General features: G+C 40.0%; 1 protein-coding gene across 1 annotated transcript in view; it reads left to right on the top strand.

Annotated features, from left to right (window-relative positions):
• Positions 1-26,878, top strand: part of LOC126191621 (rotatin) — a 378,723-nt gene that overhangs the window by 97,430 nt on the left and 254,415 nt on the right. Inside the window, exon 8 of the mRNA XM_049932539.1 lies at positions 16,647-16,845. Coding sequence (XP_049788496.1) covers positions 16,647-16,845 — 199 coding nt within the window. The remainder of the gene's footprint in view (positions 1-16,646; positions 16,846-26,878) is intronic.

Below are 26,878 nucleotides of genomic sequence, written 5' to 3' on the forward strand. Positions count from 1 at the left end.
GGGGTGTGAATTGCATCAGATGTTGCATGATCACTGAAGAACACAGAGATACTGCTTACTTGTGTGAGCAGCATTATCAGCGCTTGACTCAGTTTAATGGGGCTTCATTGTGGGTCTCCATTTGGCCAGCTGGTTGAATCGTGCACTGCTCTGATTTCCAGCGCAAACACACAAAACTAGTTGTAGAAAAAGCAGATGTCAGATTGAACCATTATAATTAATGTTGTTGTAACTGTTGTTGTTGTGGTCTTCACTCTGGAGACTGGTTTGATGCAGCTGACCATGCTAGTATATCATTTTACCAAGACAGTTCCCTCCATTATCAAACTGATTATTCCTTGACGCCTCCAAATATATCCTATTAATTGATTCCTTCTTTTAGTCGAGTTGTGCCATAAATTTTATTTTCTTCAATTCAAGTTAGTTATTTGATCTACCCATCTAGTCTTCAGCATTCTTGTGTATTACCAAAATTGAAAAACTTCCAGTCTCATCTTATCTGAAAAGTTTCTGTTCCACATTATAAAAAGTTATGCTCCAATTAGTTGTCTTCAGAAAAGACTCAAATACATCAATCTGTATTTGATTGTAACAAATTTCTTTTTTTCAGAAATTCATTTCTTGCTCTTCCCAGTCTGCATTTTGTATCCTGTTTAGTTTGGCCATCATAAGTTATTTTACAGCCCAAATATCAACACTTCTCATCTACTTTTAGTGTCTCATTTACTAACTAAAACTGTGAGCATTATCTTATTCAATTTGACTGCATTCTGTTACCATTGTTTTACTTTTGTTGATCTTCACCTCTTTTTTAGGGGCATTTGTCATTCCATTCAACTGCTTTGCTAAGCCCTTTGACAGAATAACAATCATGTAAGTAAATCTTATAATATTTTATTTCTTCTTCCTGAACTTTAATTCCCTTTCCAAATTTACGTCAGTACTGTACAGAGTGAGTATCATCAGGGGTAAGCTACAATCCTGTCTCACTCCCTTTACAACTTCTGATTCACATTCATGTCCTTCCGACTCTTTTTTAACTGCTGTCCTTTCTAAAATATTGTCTTCAAATTCATTTCCCTTTCCACTTTCACATTGCAGCATGCCTTTTTTCTTAGTACTGTTGTGGCATATGCGTTCTTGACATTAATACAAGTGCTGCCCTATTCTCCATAGGTCTCTCTAGTTTTACAGTATGTGGTGTCTATCTTTTCCTTAGTTTGCTTTCTTCTACAGCATTGCACTTGTCCTCTTGTCATATCTCGACATAGCTGTTTTGCACTTTCTGTCTGTGAAATTCAGTATATCTTGTTCTGTCCAAGGGTTATTGCTGAACCGTGTCTGTCCTCTGATCCTCTGTTGCTTTCAAATCTATGATTCATTCCTTTCCATTGTTTCAGTCAGTTGTTTCATAATGCTTCCTTTGAAAGTTTCGGCAACGTCTGGGTTTTTCAACGTATCCAGGTTTTATCGCCTTAATTTCCTGCTTTCTGTAGTTTCTTCAGGTTTAAACAGCAGTTCACAAAGATTTCAGTATGATCAGCCATTGCACCTGCTCCTCAAAATGTGTAACTCTTTATATTCTGGTTTGGAAATACCTATCATAGAATTATATAATCTTTTTGAAGCCCAACAATGTCTCCGGGTCTCTGCCATGTACAAGGTCTGTTCAAAAAATTCCAGAACTTTGTCCACAAACGTTATAGTTAGAGCAACCACAGCTATGAGTAGTCACCACGGGTGTTAATAACCACTTGAGCTGTATTTAGTCCTATCTTATTAGATCACTACTAGTTTTGTGGCACTAAAAATAATGTCTTTAGGTGAACATCTGTATAACAAAAAATCCAGAAGGAGTAATAGCCCTGAGATACAGAATGGTATGGCAAATTATTAAGATTTAAAAAGATATATATTAAAAACTTTTACATGAGAATATGTTAGTATTGATGTGACTAAAAATTAGAGTGGAAAAGCTCAGATCCCTTTTACCCAACATTTGTTGTCTGTCAGAACAAAACACCACTAGAAGGCTGTATGACATAGAATAGAACACCCAGGTTCCATTATAGTGGATGGGTCCTAAACAAATTGTACCATAGTGATCCATTGGTAAGGAGAAAATAAATGAAAACTGTTAAGACATAATTGTGCACCACAATGAAAAAACCAAGAAGTTGTTGCCACAAAATGGAGGGATTTTCTACCTGGCCAAAATCATCAAGTAAATAGCTATTGGCAGAAAAGCAGAACCTGAAAACCATACTTATTGTTTCTCCAATCTATACGGAATTACAATCAGGGACCATGGCCGTATGCTCTGTCATACTGACGGCAAGAAAGTAAACAGCTTGCTTGTCGATGGCTTGCAAGTGCACTGATGATGCTTGGGCGAATGATTGGTGATCTCTTGGGGGATACACAAATGGTGAATGAGAACAAGGAATATTGGGATAAAGAGTACAAAAACTTTTTTGGAAAACCGTCTATAGAATAACAGTATGATAGTGACAGTTGACATAATTTTCGTTAATAATGCTAAAGCTAGAGCACAAAAGAGGAACATCATACACATATATTACGGCAACAAAACAGATTTGCCAGAAGAGTCCACTGAATAAACCTTCAAACTTTATAAAACTTTTATACATTATAATACACTTCACCTCCCCGCCTCCTATGCATCTGCCTTGTTATCTTACAAGGGAAACTCCCTGTTGCACCCCCTCACATTTAGTGATAAGAGGGCCCAGTGAAATGCCTATTAAAAACCGATCATAGATCAAGCATGAAAACAAGAAGAAGGTGTACTGGACTGTGGAGGGGAAAAAAAAGGCAAAATAGAAACAGTGAATGGTCCAAGTCCAAGAAGTGCAATATATAGCACCCCCCCCCCCCCCACCCCTCACTGTTTGCTTTGTTCAAATTTATGTCTGTATCATGGTGTAGCGTCTGTTTACAACAGCAAGGTGTGAGGTTTTTGCCTATAATGGCAGACAGTTGATTCTGCACAACTACACTGTCAGCAACTGAATGGAAGTGGCTTTCGAATGGGAACTACAACTGTTTGATGTCAAGGCGACAAGTCAACTGAATCCTCCACCGGAAAACACACCTAGTTGTTAAACACGGGATTAGTGACAGTAAGTGCGTCATCATCAAACCTAATTTGTACGACTAGTGAGTGCGTGAGAGAGATATGCTTCCTTTCCCAATATAGGTGTTCATGTGAATGTGATCACTTCCAAGGTAATGATGAAAACATAATAGTTTGCCTCATAAGCTGCAATAAATGAACGCAACAGTTTCACAATCGCACAGTTTCTCTGTTGGCTGTCAAAACTCATGTTTGCAACATTTTTGAAATTGCATCCCGTTTTGGAGGTCTTGACTCTTGAACCCTCTTTTTTTAACATAGTTCACACCTGTTTATTTGTTGTTTTAATTTCTGTGAGACATCTGTGTGACTCATAATCTATAACTAATCTGTAGTATGACAACTGCCAAGACTACAGAAAGAGAACAAACATTTCAATGACCAGATGGACAGTTCATATGTTGCAAAAGAAGAAGAAAAATGGCATGAGGCAGTTTTGAACACAGCAAGTCTGCTTGGCAGTCTAACACCATGACACTGTTACTGTTTCAGGCTGCTCATTATAGCTCTTCTGTTTCTTGGACAATTCACTGTTCCTATTTTGCTTTTTTTTCACAGTCCAGAACCCCTGCTTGCTGTTCTCTTGCTTGATCTGTGTTTGTTTTTGACAGGCTATTTACTGGGCCATTTTACCACTAAATCTGAGAGGGATGCAATGGGGAGTTGCCCTTGTTAAGTTTTCCATGTATTCCTTTCAAGTATGTTTTAAATTCTTCATAAATTTTCTTTAGTTTAATCTACTCTTGATAAGCATCAAAATTCACTAAAGTCTTGGATCCTTTTTATCTGTCAAAGTGAAGAATTTTTAAAATCATTTTTATGAAACATAATATTTAGTATTTTAATGTGCTTAATTTCCCCCCCCTCCCCCCCCCCCCCCCCCCCCCCATGAACCATGGTCCTTGCCGTTGGTGGGGAGGCTTGCGTGCCTCAGCGATACAGATGGCCGTACCGTAGGTGCAACCACAACGGAGGGGTATCTGTTGAGAGGCCAGACAAACATGTGGTTCCTGAAGAGGGGCAGCAGCCTTTTCAGTAGTTGCAGGGGCAACAGTCTGGATGATTGACTGATCTGACCTTGTAACATTAACCAAAACGGCCTTGCTGTGCTGGTACTGCGAACGGCTGAAAGCAAGGGGAAACTACAGCCGTAATTTTTCCCGAGGACATGCAGCTTTACTGTATTGCATGGAGAGCTGCATCAAACCAGTCTCAGGACTGAAGACCACAACAACAACAACAACAACAACAACAATTTTTTTTTTAAGTTTTAAGGTTTGTTCAGTGGACTCTGCCAGCAGACCAGTTTCATTGCCATAATATGTGCGTATGATGTTCCTCTTTTATGCTCTAGCTTTAGCATAACTTACAGGAGTTATTAATGAAAAATATGTCAACTGTCACTATCATTTTGTTATTCTACAGATTGTTTTTCAAAAAAGTTTTTGTACGTTTTGTCCCAATATTCCTTGTTCTCATTCGCCATTTGTGTGTCCCCCAAAAGACCACCAATCATTTGACTGAGCCTGCGCACCATCAGTGCACGTGCGAGCTGTCCACAGGCAAGCTGTTTATTTTCTTGCTGTCAGTATGACAGAGCATGTGGCCGCGGCCCCTGTTCGCGGTTTTGTGTGGGTCAGAGGAGCAATGAGTGCAATTTTCGGGTCATGCTTTTCCACCAGTGGCTGTTTGCTTGACGATTCTGTCCAGGTGGAGCATACCTCTGTTTTGTGGCAGGCACTTCTGGTTTTTCATTCTGGCCCAAAGTTGGGTCTTTTAGTGGTTTTCATTTATTTTCTCCTTACCAATGCATCACTATGGTACGATTTGTTTGCAACCCATCCATATATTGGAATCTGGCTGTTCTGTTCTGTGACATACCACCCTTTAGTGGCGTTCTGTTCTGACGAACAGCAAATGTTGGGTAAAAAGGTTACAAACTTTTCCATTCTAATGTTTTAGCCACGTGAGCACTAACATTTTGATGTTCTCATGTAAAAGTTTTTAATATTTTTTAAAAAAATTTTAAACTCTTAATAATTTTCCGTACCGGTGTATATTTCAGGGCTGTTCTTCCTTCTGGATTTATTGTTATACAGATGTTCACCTGAGGATATGGCTTTTAGTGCCACAAAACTGGTAGTTATCCAATAATAAAGGATTAAATACAGCTGAAGTGGTTATTAATACCCAAGATTTGTCAACAAAATTTTTCTATGCTTACCTAGTACTTATTGTGAATGGTCTCCTTCAAAATAATCTCCTCTACAATTGGTACACTGATCCAAACACCATTTCCATTTCTGGAAGCAGTCTTGGTACGCTTCTTGCTGGATAACTCGAAACGCCTTCTGCAAACCTCCTTTTATCTCATCCATCATTTCAAATCTTCGTCCTATGAATGTAGCTTTCAACTTTGGAAATAAAAAAGAGTCCACAGGGACCAGGTCCGGAGAGTACAGAGGACGAGGCTGCACAGTAATTTTGTTTTTTGTGCAGTAGTCATGCACCAACAGGGATGAATGTGTGGATGCACTATTGTGATGCAAGAGTCACGAATTATCTCGCCGAATTTCAGGCCATTTCCTTCTCACATTTTCTCACAGGCACCACCACACATCCCGATAGTGCCATCGATTATCATTTTTTCTCTGTGGCATGAATTCATGATGAACTAATCCTTCAAAGTCAAAGGAAACTATCAGCATGGCTATAAGATTTGACTCGACCTTTTGAGATTTTTTTGGTCTTGAAGAACCTGTCCCGACTCATGAAGATTGACCTTGTTCTCAACATCATAAACATAGTCCCCACATGTCATCACTATTTACAATTTTCTTAAGGAACATCTCGTTCTCATTTGCACGATCCAAAAGCTCTTCACAGATTGCGAGGAGAAGATCTTTCTGGTCTTGACTCATGAGCCGTGGGACAAACTTGGCAGTAACACGACGTGCTGTGTCAGGACTTCATGACATGATCCAATGTTCCATTCTTCTGCAATCTCTCACACATCCAGTCTTGGATTGGCACACACAGTTTCGTTTACGTTTCTGAAATGAGCATCATCGGTAGATGTCTATGAATGTCCTGAATGAGGATCATTTTTAACTTCCGTCTGTCAATTTTTAAACCATGTGAACCTTTTGTAACACGGAGTACAGCGTAAATACTGATCACCATAGGTTTCCCGCATCATTTGGTGTGTCTCTGTAAAGGTTTTTTTGAGTTTCATGCAAAATTTAATGCAGACACATTGCTCCTCTGACTCCGCCATCTTGAAATTTGCATACCGTGTGACACAACGTTCTACCCAATACAGCACTGAGCAATAACTAACAGACACATGACAATAAAACTCCCAGCAGTTACACATTAAACTCAGGCATGTGCAGGGATTCCATCAGCATTTCCCCCCAACATCCCATTGGTGCGAAATTATGAATGTTCTGGAATTTTTTGAACAGACGTCATATACAAATTTCTTTCATAATTCTTAAATGTATTGCTGGCAATGATTAAGTTATGCACAGTGCAAAATTCTACCAGTCGACTTCCCCTCTGATCTCATTTTCCCTGGTCTGTGTTATCCTACTTCCCCCCTCCCTCTCTTACTTTGTCTTGTATCGAATTTCAGTGCCCCATCACAATTAAATTTTTGCCTCCCTTAACTATCTGAATAATTTTTTTTCTCATTGTTCATTTGTTCAATCTCTTTATCAGCTACAGAGCTGTTATGCTTATAAATGTGTACTACTGTAGCAGGTAATGATGTCTCTCCTGGCTAAGATACAGCATTCACTATGCTGTTCACCTGCATTCCTATTTTCATATACAGTATTAGATATACTTCTGCATCATCCTTATTTGATTTTGTATTTATATTCTGCACTCATCTGATCACAAGTCCAGTTCTTCCTGCCATCGCACTTCACTAATTTCCACTATAAATTCTCTAATCTATGTGCCTGTTTAAGGAATCTTAAAACTGCATGAGGCGACCTGTAGAAACCGACTTTTGGTTTTTCCAAATGACAACATCCTACAGACATGGTGAGGCCATGACATTGGGATCACAGATTTACTTCAAACTTCGTACACTTTTATTAGGCCATAAAAACAACATGATATGCAAGTAGTAAAGTGAACAACTCTGGCGATTGCAAATTGATCACAAGAGAAGTTTTATGTGTCTATTACGCAACTAATGTATCTGTGCATTGATGGTGTATGTTAGAGTTCATGGTGCTGAAGTGGTCAGCATTCGAGCTTCATAAGCCGAGCATGTATGAGGCAACGGTTTGAATCCCGCCTAAACTTAATTTTAATGTATATTTTTCTTCATTACTGCCGGACGTTAGTGTTCAAGGTGGTCAAGCGGTTAGCGTTCGAGCTTCGTGAGATGAATGTGTACAAGGCGATGGTTTGAGTCCAGACTCCCACTCAAACCTTCATTTTTGTAGTACAGGTGTAAATCCTGTCATATTCAAAAAATTTGCACCTACACTATTCGTTCTTGTTACATCAGTAACACATCACCACCATGCGGTTTAACTGCAAATGCGGCCTGCTTCTGTGTCTGCAACTCGAAGTGTTGAGTTGCAAAATAGTTCTGGGCACCGTACCAGATTGTTTGTATAAGGGGTTTTGCAAATCACAACAGGCATACATTTTCAGGAAAACTCTATGCATTTCTTCATTTACTTGTCGATAGTTATAAATATGTTTGTTCTAATAATTAAATTTAATTAAAAATAATAAGTAGTCAAATAACATGACATTCACTAAAACTTCATGCACATTCCTGTGTTTTATTAAAATTATATCACCTCTCAAATGTCAAATAAATTAAATAATGTGACCAGTGTTGAAAAATATATAGATTAAAAATTAAGTTTAGGTGGGGAGTCGAACTGTTGCCTCATACACTCACAGCTTACAAAGCTGGAATGCTAACCACTTGACCACCATGAACTCTAACATGTACCATCTATGCACAGATACATTCATTACATAATGGACACATAGAGCTTCTCTTGCGATTTTCTTGGAATTGCCTGAGTAGTGCACCTTACTACCTGCACATTGTGTTATTTTATTGGCCTACCAAAGGTGTATAAAGTTTGAAGTAAATCTATGATCCCATCGTGGCCTCCCATTGTGAGTAGTCTCTGCCCGGAGAACTGAATTAGGGACTGTTTGATTTCTGGGATATTTTACTCAACAAGATGCCATCATCATTGTGCTGCACAGTAGAGTTTCATGTTCTCGAGAAAAGTAACAGCTGTTAGTTTGCCTTGTTCTTTCAGTTATTTACTGTATCAATTTAGCAAAACCATGTTGGCTAACGTTAAATGGAGAAATCAGTCAATCATCCAGACTGTTGCCAATGTAACAATTAATGAAAAGTGTGCCACCCCTCTTCAGGAACCACAGGTTTCTCTCTCGTTTTGCAAGATCCTTTTACTCTGTGATTACAACTTCCTGAATCCCATCACTGCAGTACAAACTGCAGTCAACAGTTGGAACAGTGTTTCTAGCAGTACCTGAGGAAGCTGTCGGAGTTACTTGTACCTAATGCCTGTATGGCATTACCTATAACCAAGAAAGAGCCTACTGCTCTGATACTGCCTCCCCATCAACCCCTTGTAGCTCCTCAACCACACTCTGCTGACTTACTCCGCCTTCTACATCCCCAAAAAGCTTTCTCCACCATCCATGAAACACACTGCCCCTGAAGAACATTCATCGCATAACAATGTTGTCAATATTTCTGCCAAAACTCTGGCCCCTGTGGAAGTCACAGTACTTTCTAAAGACTCATCTTTAGCTCAAAGCACAAGTTCAACCTCACTGAACTTGTAAAGGACTTTCTTACCTTTACTCATTCTTGTCTGTGGAAATATTTCTTTGCTATGCACTCCACAGACAACAGCCAACCAAAACCCCAAGTAGAACTTCATTTAAAACTGCTCCAACCTCCCTCCAATTGTAATCTTCCTTTCCTTCCACCCAATCATCCCAAGTCAATCTTGCAGGGATTCAACATCACTCCTATGGACTGTGCACAGCTATCTCTAACATGTAAACCAACCCATATCTCTGCGTCTTTCCCACAGACATCGACATGGCCATGAATTATAGTGACTACGTGGCTGAGGCAACTTTCTGACACCTCTACATAGAGACTGTATGAATGTGATCCAATGCCAAAAGTCTGTCCCAGCCCCCAGCAGCTCCTCAAGACCTTAGGTCCACCCCAAAAACCTGGCACCTGAATCCATTTACTTCCTCACACCAACAGTTCCCTGCATTGCGACTGTTCACTTACTTCCTAAAATCCAGGCACTCAACCCCATAGCCCTCCCTATTGGTTATCGCATTGTGGCCAAGTACAGTGCTCCCACAGAAAAAGGTCAGATTGAAAACTGGAATTGCAATGGACATGCAGTGTTGTTCGCACACTTGTGCCATTCTTTGATTAGTTTCTGTTCTCTGCACTCCTTCCATCAGAAAATGCACTATTTCCTTTTGCCCTTCTTTTGAAGTCCAATAGATGGTTGACACACGTGCAGTTTTGGTCTGTCGTCACGTGGGTGTGTGCACTTGTTCATGTAGTGACAAGTTTAGAGTCTCAGCACTCTAATCGGGTCCATGCCTTCTTCCATATGTAATGACATTATGGTTGTTTCTGTGGGTCATTTTACTTCCTCCATCTTGGAAAATTAGAGATAATATGGTGGCTTAGCAACTGTTGTCCTTCATATACACGCAGGTTTGCCACAAAATCTGGAAATCAGGCAATTTCAAATGTATCAGGGAAATATCAGCAAAATTTGAAACAAAACAGTGGAAAAATCTCATTGGTCTCATTTCATGAATACGGTGTCTGTGACAAGTGAATAGCTGGCCACATAATTGGACTTCCACGGCGGGCCAAAACCGCATGCCATTTCTGTGGGTATCTCTAACAGATCGGGCCTGCCGATCTGAAGCCCATTCTTTTCCACTAATGTGTAAGCCCTGTCCATCACATCTAGTCTCACTGATCTGCCTGCAGTCAGAGTCTGTTTTTGTGTGGCATAACGTGGCAGATTTTCGTGGTTTATCCAAGGACCCAGGACGGGTGCTCCTCGGCAGGCCAGAGGCCACAGGCAATGGATTTCAGGAATTGTGACTGTCTCACCACAAGTACAATGTACAGTGAAGTGTTTTATGGACTTTTATTTATTCTAGGAAATTTTGAGACTTTAAAAATAATTTATGTTTGAGAAAGTATGGACGATAAGAAGCAGAAAACTGTGGCAGTCGCTGGTGATTTGTACACTATGTACTCATATATTTCTCGAAAGAAAAATCACACAATACCTGTAATATAGTAGACATAACACAGTGAGTAATAACTGACAATAATGAACATAGTAGAACCAACATTTTATTGGTGGTCACCCATAGTGTTGGTTTACACAATTCTTCCCTGCCTTATACACTTCTTTCAAGAGGCCTACTTTTTTCTGAGATTATTTCTGAAATCAGTGAAGGTATTTTAAATCTGTCTTGCACCTCCAAGGAAATGTGTATTTTTGTCACAAATGTGTTTCATTTTATTGAAATAAAATAACAACATTGGTCTCAGTGGGACACACCATTTGCCTTGCTTTCTCCATCTAAAAACAGTTCATTACAAAAGATGTTGATGTTAGTACTTAAGATATTTGCTCACACGGAGGAGAAATCTACTACAGGGCCCCAACCTTTGCAGCATCTTTTCCCTTCTGTGCTGCATGTCTACCCTCTTGCTGTTCTTTTTCCCCTCCTTGGGGAACATGTCTGGGGTGTTTTTGGTAATGTTTTGCGCCATCTGTAGCTGACATAAGAACAGTCTTACCACTGTTTTTCATTCCTTTTTCCCATTTTCATTCACCTTCTCGTATCCTTCCTCTGCTTCAGCATTTGAGGCTCCTCTTTTTTCGCCTTCCTTCCTGAAGGCAGCCCAATGCGTCTGACGTATAACAGGTGACTGGGTAACATGTAATTCCCAGCCCCAGGTCGACAGGTAGGTTTTGCACATACCTCCTGCTACAGACCAGGCCCAGAGAGGGGTGATTCCCTGAGCTGCTACCTTCCCAAATTGCCAATTGGTCCCTCTGGCAGGTGTTTGGGAGGTGTGACCTGAGGTGTGAACAGTTACCTAAGGCGGGTGTGCCCCATTATGAAGGGGGACCCCAGTTGGAAGGAGTGTGCCATTGGAGCTGCTGGCAATCATGGGGTATTTTCTCGCAATGAGCCAATTATCTTCAAAATCGACGTCTACAAAATATAAACGGAATGAGGCTAACGATTTATAGCCCCTCTCAGCTGCACCTCGGTTCCTCGTGGTTTACTTACTGAAGACGGTAAGTCATTCACAATGGTAAATCCGTTTATTATTCAGAAAGGTTTTGATGCAGTTGGCAGCCCTGTGAAATCCTGCTCTTGTTTATGGAATGACTCGTTGCTTTTGGAGACTACTTCTGGTTCTCAAGGACAACTGCTTGCCACTTCACTTCTCCACAGCTATACTGTTTGTGTCAAGGCCCATCAAACACTGAATTCTTCCTGTGTTGTTATTTACATTAGGCTGCTCAATGGTCTGACCTAGGCCAAAATCAAAATGTACCTCTCTGATCAGAATGTCATCGCCGTCCATGGAGTGATGAAAAAGGTAGAGGCCTCTTTAGTGCCCACAGACACTCTTTTTCTCACCTTTGATAGAGTGTTGCTTCCATCCAAGATCAAAGCAGGCTATGAGGTTCTCACAGTCTAACCGTACACTCCAAACCTGATGCGCTACTACCAGTCATCATTTCAACAACACACGAACGTCTTGTCAACACCTGGCTAAATATGTAACCTGTGGTAGAGATGCGCATGAGGGCGATTGTCCACCTCCTTCTTCCTGCTGTATCAACTGCATTGGCGACCATGCCGCTTCCTCTCAAGATTGTCCCATGTATGTCGATGAGTGGGCTGTCCAGGAGATTCGGGTAATGGAAAAAGTTCCTTACACAGTCACTCGCAAGTTATTGGCTTGTTACAAACCCTGCACTCTACTGTCTGGCACTTATAGTACTTCTCTTACTACATCTCACTCCATGAAGGTCATAACCACACAGACATGTGACCTCAAATTCAGCTCTGAAGCTGTGAAATCACCCATTGTCATGGTAGCATTGCAATCTCCTCATCCAGATGTGCAACAAGCTATCAGTCTCTCACCTCAAGGGGCAAAGTCACCAGCTACACAACCGGCAGGCCAGAAAGGGCAGGAGGAATACTCCCATGAAGACTTCCCATGACCCTCCAGCCAACCAACACCTGAGTCTTCCTCTGCTAACTGGAAAGGCTCGATGAAGTCCAACAAAGGCAAATGGTCTTCTTTTTTTGCCGACTTGAAGTCCCTCATCGATGGTGTCGCCATATGATACCTCGCCCGGCTCGCCTCCGTCTTGCCGGTGCTCACCACCAACCATTTTTCTGCATTGGACTCCGAAGGCCAACAGCTGCAGAAAGCTGATGTTTCTGTGGACCTCATGGAGCAGGATCCTCATGCCTTGGTGTCCTGTGGCAGTGAGTCTTCGCAGACTGGTACTCAGCAGCCCCCGAGATGACACTACTTCTTTTCCTCATCATGACTCTATTCCAATGGAATGTTCACGGCCTTCAGTCCAACAAAGAGGATTTAAGGCTGCTTTTAGAATTGCAGTGTCCACTTGTACTCTGCCTTCAGGAAACAAAATTGCGTCCTCTAGACCGCTTTGAGCTTTCGCATTTCTTCCTGGTACACTTTGACCTTCCACCAAAGGTCAGAATTTGATCTCATGGTGGAGTCTTGATGCTCATATGGGATGACGTTCATAGTCAACCCATCTCCCTTACTACCCTTCTTCAAGCTCTTGCAGTTTGCCTTTTCCTTTCTCACTTGACCTTTTCCCTTTGTACCGTTTACATCCCTCCATCATTCAGTGTCATCACAGCCAACTTCCTCCAGCTTATTGGACAGCTACATCACCTATTTCTGCTGCCCACCATCCCATTTGGGGTTCTCCCAGTAACCTGTCTTGAGACGTGCCTTCTTGGCTGACCTTCTTAATCAACTTAACCTTTTCTGTCGTAACATAGAAGCACCCATGTTCTTTTCAGACTCCTCACACATATATTCCCATTTGGACCTATCCTTCTGTAAAGCCCATCTTGTCCATCGTCTTGAGTGGTCCTTCTGTCACCTACTGGAGCAACCGTTTCCTGTGTGCTATCCATTTGCTGACTCCTACCCCACCTCCATGCACACCCGAATCGCAGCTTATCAAGGCCGACTGGAGGCTTTATTCCTCCTGGTGGGTGTGGACCCCTCACCACCTTGGCTTCATGCAGCGGCCCATGTTCACCTTGGCCTTCATTCACTTCCTAAGGACACTACACCAGCCTTGCTCTGTTGCCTTCAGTTTCACAACCTTCACATGGAATTTCGCAATAGTACTTTTTGTTCACTGATGGCTCTCAGACTGATCGTGATGTCGGGTGAGCCTTCGTCATTGGCGCCGACGTTTTTTGGTATCGGCTTCCAGCACACTGCTCAGTATTTATGACAGAGCTCTTTGTCCTATGTCATGCCATGGAGTACATCCGGCGACACAGACTTTTTCAATTGTGTCATCTGCTCGGACTCTCGCAGCACCCTTTAAAGCCTCTGTGCACTGTACACTGTCCACTGTCCATTTCTTAGTGCAATGGGTCCAGGAAAGCTTGCACTTGCTCATTCTTGATGGCTCCACTGTGATGTTTGTAAATAAGGCTGCTGACGCTGCTGCCAAGGCTGTAGTCCTCGTCCCTCAGCTCCCTAATTCTTACGTTCCCTTTGATGATCTCTGTGTTGCCTTCTTTCAGAAGGTGTAGTGACTTTGGCATCACCACTGGTCATCCCTTCATCGGAATAAGCTCCAGGTTATGAAGCTTCTCCCAGCGGCTTGGATGACCTTCTATCGCCCCTCCCACCATGAGGTTATTGTAACTAGGTTACGTATTGGGCGCTGCTGTTTTAGCCATTGCCATTTGTTAAGTGGCGCTCCCCCACTATTTTGTGCACAATGTGCCCAACTTTTAATTGTCCGCCATATCCTGACAGAATGCCCTTTTTTTGACCAGTTATGGTCTTGTTTGAGTTTGCTGTCTGAGTTATCGGCCATTTTAGCGAACGACACATGGGCTGTTGACCGTGTTTTACTTTTTATTCAGTGTAACAATATGGCGAAGGCCATTTAATTTTTAGTTCTGGACCTCCATTTCTCTATTGTGTATTTTATATACTTTTCTCCATGTCCCTGTTTTTAAATGTCTTCTCATCCGTCATTGGGGTTTGACATGTAGTCATTTTTAACTCCTCTCTTTGTCTTCAAGTTCCACAGTTTTGACATGGGTGTGTATGACCCTAGTTGTTTTTGCGCCCTAAAACAAAACAAAACAAAACAAAATGGGGGAGAAATATGGAAGTCCTTATATTTTTTGTCAACTTATGTCTTTACTTACCCTTGACATCTCTAAATTTGTCAGGGAAAAATGCTGGAAATCAGGGAAATATCAGGGAATTTCACTTGGAGAAACTTGTGGCAACTCTGGACACTATTCACAAAAAGAACAGGAAAGAGAGAATGATAGCGGTGCCAGAAGTACCCTCCACCACACACTGCATGGTGGCTTCTGCAGTTTTGGATTAGATCTAGGAAACAAGTGCTTACATTTACCACTGGTAGAAAAAATGATATGGTAGAGAGTGACTTATTTACTCACTGATTGGTTAGCAGACATTAGACTTCATGTCTAAACAGCTATAATAGTTCACGTCTATACTAAATCAGATCTGATGTCACTCGTCAACCTGGAATTTAGCTTTCGAATTCTAGCAGCTTACAACTAATACATCCATGATAAAAACTTAACTAGTGCTATATTGCTGCTACAATTAATATTCATAGACATTGATGAGTGTCTACTGAATGAAACAAGCTGTATAAAATTCCATGTTGTCCTGCTGGATGATGAGTTAAAATGAAGTCAACACACAGATAAACTAATCAAGAATCTCAGTTCACCCTTAGAAGCATGTCTCGTGGTGTAGAGGCAGAGGTGTTGACATATTTTGCATATTTTCACTTTGCATTGCATTATTGATATTATCTTCTGGGGCAGTGCATGTAAGGGAAATAAAGGAAGAATAATTGTTTAAAGCAGATAACTGAACACGTTGCAGAAACCTTTAGAAGGATCTTGGAAGTCTTACAGTCCTTTCCCAGTGCTTTAACTCTTTAATGGTTTTTGTTGCTGATGATAAAAAATCAGACAGCTGAACTGTGATATGCATACCACAATACAAAACACAAAAATAATTTTCATATTGACTTTGCCACCTTGTCTAGTGTTCAGAAAGGACCTAGTTAGCTACTTGGTAAGTAATAGTGCTCACAGTAAAGCAGCATGACTAGTGGTAATGTACTGTACATGGTGCTGAGTATTTACAATATAGGTTCTTTGAAAAATATTACATCAGGTAAATATTAAGGAACTAATAGCAGATAAATTGTAGTTTTATAGAACAACTGAGAAGGCAGCAGCTTATTCCAAAGTATCAGTGTTCTTTCTAATTTACTCTATCAGATTTAGAAGGCATAAGTGTGAATAGCATTAAGCAATATAGTGATAGTTTAAAGTTTACAGATTAAGTTTCTATGATTTCCTTGTCTTTTCTTAATTGATACCTTGGATTATTGTGCATCCTGAAAATTCTCCTCCATGATGGGATCTACAGAACATAATGAATGAATAAGTTTATGTTTCTGATCAAAGAGAGTGCAGTTTCATGTTTCATAGCTTATCTATCCAGAGATTCTTGTTGTTATGTTCAGATACTATTAGGAATTCTGAACCAATCAAGAATGGTTAGACAGTTGGTAATACCATATCACACTGCCATCGCATCTGGGCCCAGAGCTGCAGAAGTATAATGCCTCTTCTTGTTGGAGTGTGATATCTATGTGGGCCATGAGCTTTGCCTGAGGAAGGCTGTGCTACACCCTCCACATAAAACAGTAGCAGTCTACATCTGCAAGTTTTCAGTGTTAGCCATTCAACACAATAATGAAACTGCTAACACCCAGTCTTGTCACTAATGTTGAACAGGTTTTCACAAGCTGTGTACTGTCACACTTTCTATATTGCAGTCCTTTGAAATTCATTTATTACATATTTTTTATATTAGTCATATTAGCTTTAACTTTTCTTTGTCTTTTTGGAATTATTTCTCCTGGTTCAGTTATTTATAATTTGTGGTTTATTTTGCATTTTTTTTCTGTGGGTGTACTATGATAATGTTAGCTTTATGTGTGACTAGCAGCATCTGATCTCAATGTTACTCATCTTCTTTTTCATGTGAGTAACAATTCTGTCTTGTTAACAGGTCACTAACAGCAGACTCAAAAGTTATATACTTGCAGCTGTTATCAATAGTGAGAAATCTGTTGGTATATTTGATACCTGTGGAATCTGGTGACGCAATACCCAGAAACTTGAAGGAGCAACTGTTGCTCAGCCTTTCTGATTTTTCAGTAATGAACTTCTACCCAAATCTGCACAAGGACATCAAAAATTACATTTTGGTTTGTTTTTTGATATTATAATTTTCTTTGATGTATTTTTGCTACTTTTATTACAGGCTTAAGCGTGTTTGCAGATATTTTCTGTTTTCCTGTTCTTCACTTTTATAAATAATAACAAGTTGTTTCTGTCGCATGATTACTGGAAAATAAAATCATTTTTAATTTGATGTACATAGAGGGAATGGGTGGTAGGCAACATTGGTATTGATATTTGTGTATTGAATATTTATTTTGGTTTATATTTACGTAAGAGTGAAATAATTGCAAGGTTCTCTTCTGACACTGTCTTCAGTCCTCCCCCATAACCCTTTCCCTCACTTTTTTTATGTTGCTCCTACCCCTCCCCACCCTCACCCCCCTCTCTTCTTCTCTCTGTCTCTCTGTCTCTGTCTCTCTCTCTCTCTCTCTCTCTCTCTCTCTCGCTCTGTCTCTTTCTCTTTCTGCATTAGTGTTATCCTTCATAGCAGTAACATAAGTGAAAGAGATTGCAAGTCTTTTCCATATCTCTTTCCATCTCACCCTAAGATGTGCTGTGCGGAGGTGACTTCTTGTTGGGATAATGGTGTGATTTAACTTAAAATTTCTGGCTTTGATGTGTATACAAATGTTAATGCTTAAAATTCCCGTTTCATAATTCCAAATGAAATTTTAGTAGTCAGTAATTAAGGTGTTTCAACCATGACAAGATATTGGTGGGCTCAGCTGATAAAAACTTATTCTCTGTATAACACTGTCAGAGATCCCCTTTACACATCTCATCACTCAACTATCTCACGTGTGCTTGTAGAAATAGCAAAAATTTGAGCAGGAACTGTTAAACCTACTGTGGTGGACCAGTAATTTAACAATACTTGACCTGAAGCTCTGTTATCTCTTGCCCTATACAGGTGATACGCGTCATTTTGTGAGTGACTGAACAATTGTAATTTCAGTAAATCCCTTATGTGCTGCAGTTTCTTATCAGAAACTACTTGAACCATATGTAAAGGGCTGACTTCATTCAACTTCTGAAGATTGATTAAATAATGCACTTTAGTTTTGCTGAGACATAGTAATCCTTTTGTGATGTATTTTATTTTACTACTTGTGGACAAGGATGCACATAATGCAAGAATTCTCCACAGTGTCATTGGAGTATACACCAGAACAGAGTGAGGGTTTTTTTTTTTGGGGGGGGGGTATAAATATAAGCTGAAGTGCGATATTCTAGTTTTTGTTTGTGTGCCTGTCTACCACTCATTTCCAGTTTACACTTGTGCTACCACACAATGATTATAACATTTTTACAGATACTATTTTGGTTTTGATGTCTTATAGGCCTCATGTCACATCCCCTATAACCTCCAAGATGTTACAAAGTTTTGTGTATGCCATAACACCAGTTTATTACTACTTTACTGTGAAGTTCTGAAGGAGCAGATATAGGTATAATGAATGATAAGCCTATAACCATACAGTCATCTTAGGCTAAAGAGAAAACTAGTCTGGGAACATTCCATGTGAAACAAGTCTTTAGCTTAAGTTCTGATGTCTGAGTTACTAGCGAAGAACCAAAGAGAAAGCCAAGAGAAATCATATCACTGGCCATGATCCAATAACTGGCATAGGGAAAAGGAATAGACATCACTCATATTAGACACAGGACTGATAGTACGCTACAGTGATGGCCCCTTTATGTGCAAGCAACAGCTAGAGGTGTTACCTACAAGATGTGAGGAGACCGCCACTAGTGGTGATGTGTCAGTTCTCACACTGGCAGTGCCCTCAGTGGTGTGCAAACTCCACATTGCTGTCTGTAAGGGATCTGAACAGTCTCTTTACAGATGGTAGTGTGCAAACAAGATAAGGGAAAATTGAAAAATCATGCTTAATGGTTATAGTTAGTAAATTGAAGTGTATGTGCTTGATTCAGAAAAGCATGTAGTAAGGGGGAACTGAAGACCAGAATTGATAATGGTTTTCCGTATGTGAAGGAAACGTAGCTGAGTGTTCAGCATGGCTGTCTACCAAGCGGAGGACCCATGTTTGATTCCCAGTACTGGCAGGGAGTTTTCCTTTGCGGGAGGACAGGAGCAAATTGCACTCAGCAACGACGGCATTGGTGAAGGATAAAATGCTGCTTGGTCAGTACCAATGGAATGAAGGAAATGATCTTTGTGTGCACAACAAATAAAAAAGTTGGAGTTCAGATGCTACCTCTTTTTGCTGTATGAAGCTTCATTAAAACTCTTAAAACTGAAATTTCATCAAAATTATTTTTCTACTTTTGACTGGAGCTAAGTTCTATTGAAAAATATAGAGCATTACAAACAAATGCGGTTATTATATGGCTGATAGTGTTGTAAAATTCCTGAGAATTTGAAATCGAACAAATATTCCCAGAGAATATTGCCAGCAATATTCCCAAAATTCATAAATTCCTGGGTATTTATGATTAATTAGCAAGATAGCTCAAAAAACTGTTAATAAATAGGTAAAAGCAGTAATTATATGGTTAAATCAAACTCAAAAACAGAAATATATTTCAAGGTAAAGTTATAATTGAATAAAATTCCTGGGATTTTATAATTTTAAAAATGAACTCGCTCAGATTAATAGGTCACTGTAATAATTGAGTGATTAAAAAGAACACGAACACTCTTATATGTTCAAAAAATATTATAATTGAATAAAAACATCAGAAAAATAACCAGAATGTAAAATGTTATAAAAATCACATTAGAACTACTAAAAGGCAAAAGGTTTAATACAGCATCTTTACTTTCCATATTCAATCTTTTTTTTAAGTCCCCTAGTCATTGTCATTATCACTATCACTGTCACTCTTAGTGTCCATTAGATCATCTTGCTCCTTCTCCTCTTCTTCAGCATTTCCATATCTAAAAAAAATCATCATCATCTTTGCAGTTACTTACTGTTTCCTCTGGGTTGGCTTCTGCTTGCTTGCTTGTTTCTTGCTTCTTCTCATTTGGAGGTGGAGCATTCATGAGTTTCCAGTTGTAAGAAAGAAATGTCAGTTCTGCTGCTTGCCCAAGAGAAAGATGGTTCTTTTCTTGAAATGCAACCAAGAAAACATACTAAATGTATGCTCTGTTGCAGCCGAAGTTACTGATGCCCCCAATTTTCTTATGGCTACATCTGTCAAGTCCCAAGTACTTCTCAACCCCCTTCACCATGACAGAGGCCTGATAATTTTTTCCTTATTGTCCATCCCTTCCCAAAGAAACTTTCTGAGAAAAAGCCTTCCTTGTATCTGTAGTCAGCTAAACTTTCTGTTATTTTTAAGACATCCAAACCCATATGCTGAGCACAATTACTGGATTGGTCCAATGCCAAATTTTTTCTCTTGATTAACTTTTCCATGATTGTCTTTTCTTCGTATTTTTGCATGGGCGATGTTGGTAATTTTTCCTTCATACTTTTCTGTAGTTCATTTAGTTTCCTGGCCACTCTGTATTTGTGGGTCATTTGATTTTCCTTTAATATTAAAGAAGCCCAAACTGCCCCTTTTTTCTTGACCATTTCGCAACAATGAATGAAAACACAACCATGAGCAAAACAGGAAGCAGGCCTACTCAAAGTTATTTGAATCACTTGCCACTTAAATGTTAAAATTTCGCACTCTCATCTCACACAGAGCTCTAATGAAACTGGTTCTTTAACTTGCAGACACAACTAGCAACTGAAAAAAACAATACGGCTATCTCTCTGAAACCTAGAGTGTTGTAGTTTTCAAGGGGGACGGGAAAAATTCCCTCTTTTGTCTTGTAAGAACTAAATTTCTCCATTTCAGCTCATTGTAATTATATTACCCTTAAGACCTAAACCATGGTTATGATTAACTTAATTAGCTTTTTTTTCATTTTAATACTGTTTTTTATTCGAGCATTCCTACTTTCTATTTTAAATTATAAATGAAATATTTGGATATGTTTTATGTTTAGTTTTATATGCATCTGGACTTAACCTCCTTGTTAGAAATAAAGACATTTATTGGTTTTCCATGTTTTAAATATCAAAGAATTAGCCCCAGAACAGCCAATCATTGAAATTTATAACTATTACGTTTCCTAGAACTGCCAACATTGAAATAATTAACCTTTAGAAAAACTGAGTTATAATATAGATATGCCATATAGTGAGTAACTAAAGATACTAAAATACACAGGGAAGTTTGTTTGTTCAGTTTGTTAAGTTTTCTGTTGATGTTAGAGATATTTTAGGCTATAAAGTTTATCCTAAACTTGTGCGAATTTTGTTAACATTTGTCATTGAAAATGGCATTTCGGGGAAAAATTATGTGAATAAACCAGCCGAGATTTATAATTTACTTGAAAATACAAGTGATTTTATCGACGTAAAACTTGATAAAATATTAATTAATGATTCTAAAAGTGAAAGTGATAGCAATATTTTGGAAAATAAATTTATAAATCATAATTCATCGCAGGACATGATGTTTTGCATGGAAATTAATGCATGGAATGATAAATCATGGATTAAAATTTATGAATTTACTTAGGTAACTTAGTTTCAAGGTTCTTTTTCTGTTATTAAGTGTTAAAACATTCAAAATCCAGAACTTTTCATAAATTCCCAATATTTGGGAATTTTCCTGGGCCAAAGACATATTCCCAGGAATATTTCCATTTTATAAGTTCCCTCCCACTGGGAATATACATGACCCAAACCACTAATGGCTGAGAACCTAATTCCATCTAAAATCTTTGGTTGAGCTTAAGGTGGAGAGCCTCCAGGACCACAAAAGAAGCCTAGAGGTACACACACACACACACACACACACACACACACACACACACACACACACACACACAAAAAACACACACAGAGAGAGAGAGAGAGAGAGAGAGAGAGAGAGAGAGAGAGAGCGCATGCACACACACACACACACACACACACACACACACACACACACACACAGAGAGAGAGAGAGAGAGAGAGAGAGAGAGAGAGTGAGTGAGTGAGTGAGTGGGGGGGGGGGGGGACCCTTGCATGTATCAAAGGATATGTTGCACGGACAGTTCGACAGTTCTAATATATGTAATTCAGAGAAGCTGGTGTTCAGGTAAGAATCCAGATGGCACAGGCTGTGAAACAGCCATTGAAATAAAGTTACACTCAACAGCAAAATGCACTTCTGCTTGGTCGAGTCTGCTCTGGGCCACAAATTGGCAATGGTGTTCATTCTTATGGTCCACTGGTTGGTGGTCAAGCCTACATAAAATTCTGTGCAGAAGTTGCAGCAGAGATGATATGGTATGAGATAGGGCTGCTTTCACAGGTGATACTGCCTCTGATGCGATAAGTGATGGAACTGGAGTAGGATGTGCTGGGCAGGTGAGTCGGATTGGCGTTGCACATGGGTCTTCCACAAAGATATGACCCATGTGGCAAGGTGTAGGGAGTAGGTGGAACATAGGGATGGACTGGGTTGTTTTTTAGATTGAGTGGGCAGTGAAATACAACTTTAGGGGGAGTAGGAAGGATTACGGGTAGGATGATCCTAATTTCTGAGTACAATGATAGATAGTCGATGTGCTGGTTGAGGATATGCTTCAGTTGTTGCACTCTGTAATAATATTGGGTGATATGGAGTACTTGTTTGAGGCTGGTTCTTGTGGGTGCTGGGAGGATTTGGGGTTTATGAGGATATGGCACGGAAAATCTGTCTGAGGGTTAATTTTGGGGGATAGTGCTAGTCTGTGCAGGCCTTAGTGAGACTTTCAACATACTGCACAAGGACATTCTTGTCACTCCAGCTGCCAAACTGCAGGTATTGTTGACAGATACAGGGCTTGATATGGTCAGAAATATGGATTGAGACATCAGAGACATAGTCTACATCCAGGAAGGCAGCACACTGAGCTGAGGAGGATGGGGTAAAGTGAATAGGAGAGTAGTGTTGAGGTTGTGCAGGAATGAGGATACGGTGTTTTGGTTCTGTTCCCAGATAGATTGGCGCAGGAGGGTGCCACGCAGGTGCCCATGGCCATTCGGCAGATTTGTTTGTGACTGTCTGCCTCTCCCACCCATCACCACCTGGCTACCCTCCAGGTATTCCTTGCCTCTTACCTAGGCCCACCATCCCTACCAGGTCCCTTCCCAGGAACACAGACCTCTCAAATGAAGAAGGAACAGAGAGGAAGAAGAAGAAGAAAAAGAAGAAGAAAGGTGAAGGGAGGGGGAAAGACTCTGATTTAATCATCCTCTCTGCAGACAAAGCTTCTATGGCTGTCATCATAAATCGCATTAACTACTTGACAGAAGACATCCACCAACTTTGTGACACCTCTGCTTACAAGCCTCGCCAGTGTGGTACCTAGTCAACCTTTTCCATCTTTTTTCCGTGCCTGTCAGTGGCATATACTTACTTTTATTTATTCTGTTCAGTGGAAGCATTCGTTTACCATCTAGACTAATGACCACAGTTAGTCTGAAGGATACACTACACCTTATTTTACTCAGTTCAATCTCCTTGCAGCTATTATTCACATTCCTTCCATCTGGTCACGTTTTGCATCTTCGAAAACTCCTCACGTCACTTTTGTTTCCCATATCATTTTACAGTGAGTCCAATACCGTAACTAAGTACATTAGTATTGGAGGGTGTCTTGTGGGGTGCCCAAGACAATGCTGCAGATTTGTTTATGATCTAAAAAACCAATCGTGAGCTTATCAGTCTTTCTGTTGGCAAGGGTTCCAGCATTGTGGTCATACACTTTACTGACCACTGAGCTAAGAGCTCTTACAACATTTGTCTTCCCTCTGTATAGATCTTCCCATTAGACCCCATCCCAAAAGTTTAACTTAGCTTCCAAAAAATCCTTGGGACCTGAAACTCTCACTTTCCACAGGCAATGTGTCAGGAACCTACCTTACTTAGAAAAAAAACCTGTGACTGGTGACAATTCCCCAAGAGAAAGATGCTTTGTCCAAAACCTTGTTTCTTATGATCAAGAGGCTTTTTACTTCCTTCACCACCTTTCCACAGTTCCTATCATATTACCACCAAATTCCACACTTTTAATTCCAGATGCTGCATTGTTGTGCATCAGCATTCCATATACCTATGATCTTAGTGTATATCACACGTCTGTCTCTTATCTTCCCCCTGATACAGAATGAACAATCTCCTTCCTAATCTTTGGCTGATCACATGCAAACTCGCATTTATTAAGTGCCAAACAAATAAATCTACGTAAATGTGATAAATGCTTGGATGTAATCTTCCTTTGCCAATATGTTAATGGCTCTTATAAAGAGCCTCTTGTCTGGCTCAGATTTTATAATAATATCTTTGTGATCTAGGTACATTGCAAGCCTAGTTCCAAATCAACTTCACTTACTCCTTCTCAACTAAAGTTGCTGCCTTCCTGGATGCTGATATCCACCTCTCCACAGAAATTTCTATCGATACCAGTTACCAGCAGTACCCTTACTTTGAAACCTCTGACTTGTGCCCTATCAAAACACCACTCCTCTGCAACCCTGAAATGTGTTAGTGCCTCATGTGCCCTGGTAAACAGCAGTTACCCAGATATTCTGATAATTCTTCCAGAGCATTTGCAGGAAGACAATATCCTACCTAGCTAGACACAAAACAGATATCTTGCTCTGTTTCTTCTTGTGCCATCAACAAGTCTTTTCTCACTGTGAATCAACCAATGAGAGATTTTCCTGTTAGTACCCATTATCACTGTTACCTTGAAAAACTCAGCCATATCCTTCTCTAAAAATTTTACCATGTTTCACTAAGTCCTCAGGTTGGGGATATTCATCCAAACTGCTACCCTCAGCATCCAATTTAGATCTCCATCACTCATCCAATGTATTAAATATCTTAGTTAATAGCTCCTATTTGAGTGTCCCAAGCATTATTCCTCTGCGCTGGAACTAGGTATAAGACGTGTCTTGTACAGCTCTACATATTGGTCTACATTTATACTTTGCAAGCCATCTAGAAGTGTGTGGCAGAGGTACTTCATATATCATTGCCACTTCTCCCTTTTCTGTTTTGCCCACAGATGGTTGGCAGCAAGAATGATTTTTGGTAAATCTCTGTCTGAGATCGAATCTCTCAAATTTTCCTTTGTGGGTAGGTGGAACCAAGATATTGGTTGGCTCGTATGGGAACTTACACACTCAGAATTTTAACAGTAAAACACACTGTTCCTCCTTTGCAGTGTCTGCCACCAGACTTGACTGAACATATCCATGAAGCTTTTGCACTTACTAAATGAACCTGTAATGAAACATGCTGCTCTTCTTGGAATCTTCTCCATAAAACAGCATCATCCGAGAAAATCCCCATGGGACTTCTGAGGTTATGCTTTACAACTGGTCTGATATTCCATACACTCATATTTTGTTCATTAATCGCAGTCTGGCACAGTATCAAATGCCTTCTGGAAGTTGAGGAACACCTTATTAACCTCGGTGCCAGGATTTACTGCATTTCAGTTACATGCATTTCCTATCGAATCATACGTGAGCAGTTTTTCCTATACCACCTGGGCTGACAGTATCATGTAGTGTTCTACTAGGTATACCAATGAACTAGTTGTCCTTCTGCATGAATGGTCAACACCCAGCAGTGGAAAACGCAAAACTGATGACGTACAACCTCTGTAATCCATCACCCTTTGGACTGGGATCTGGATTGGAACACAAAAAAAGTCCGATTATCATTAGATTTACATTAAAATAAACAATCTGTGAACTGAAAAATGAATACTGTACGTATGTACATTGTTCTCTACAGTAAAAGCATTGCAATAAACAACACAAAAGCTTGTATTATTACATATTGAAGAAGACCAATACTGTGTAGTATGTATTTACTGTATTGTATTGTACTGTACTGTACATACAGTACATATGTACAGTAATGCAAAACTTGGAGGTAGCTTATACACAGCAAAAATTACTCAGGAAATGAAATGATATGATCATGTAGCATTGATGGCCAGGAGGCCCTATCCGGGGAAGTTCAGCTGCCGGATTGCAAGTCTTATTTCAGGTGATATCACATTGGGCTACTTGCGTGTCAGAGATGATGAGGTGATGATGATGACAACATAATACCCAGTCTACAAGCGAAGAAACAAACCTGGCCGGGAATCGAACCCGGGCCCACTGCATGGTAGGCAAACACATTACCACTCAGCTAAGCAGGCGGACATTATTTTGGAAGAAAGTCAGTTTTAGATTTTTGTGTAATAGTTGAAATTGTAGACTTAGCTGCAGTATTCCTTCATTTCATGATTCCACTTGAGTTCTGCTCGATGTACTGAAGGGCAAAATCAAAAACATTCTTGGCATTGCTGTGTTAAATCTGGGTAGAGGGGTTCATCCATCATCACTGCCCAAGTCCTCATTCACAGTTTGTTCACAGTTTTTTTTCCAAAACACTGGCAGTAATCTGGTTGTCATTGAGCTCTTCACTGGTTTCACAGTCTTTGCCACATTGAGCCATCCACTCCTCAACTTCACTGGCAGGAACATTTGGCTGTATAGTTTGCAGATCTTTAACAATTTCCTGCAGGCTGTATAGTTTGCAGATCTTTAACAAATTCCTGCAGGCTGTTGTTTTGCACGACTTTGTTCTGGTCACTTTTGGTCATAATTTCTGGCCAAAGCTTATGCGAAGAATTTCACAGCATGTCAAGTTTTAGTTCCTCCCATGATTCAACGATTGTATAGATACCATCTATACTGTATACCACAGTTTCAAGTACATTAGAACCTTCTTGGGACTTTTCTAAAATTGAGCTTGATGTACTTTTTGCAGTACCGCTCTTTAACCATTCTGTCATTCCCTGAACCATTGACCAGATAAGTGATACAACATTTGGTGGAAGGGAAATAGCTTTCATGCCTCTTTCACTAAATCCTCCTGAGATGGATGTAGTGGTGCATTATCCAACAGCAATAGAGCACAAACAGGGAGCTTTTTTTCTTTTAAGTCTTTTTCAACAGAGGGAACAAACTCATTGAAAAACCAAGATTTGAA

Source organism: Schistocerca nitens, chromosome 1, assembly GCF_023898315.1.
Source record: "Schistocerca nitens isolate TAMUIC-IGC-003100 chromosome 1, iqSchNite1.1, whole genome shotgun sequence".
Classification (NCBI taxonomy): Eukaryota; Metazoa; Arthropoda; class Insecta; order Orthoptera; family Acrididae; genus Schistocerca; species Schistocerca nitens.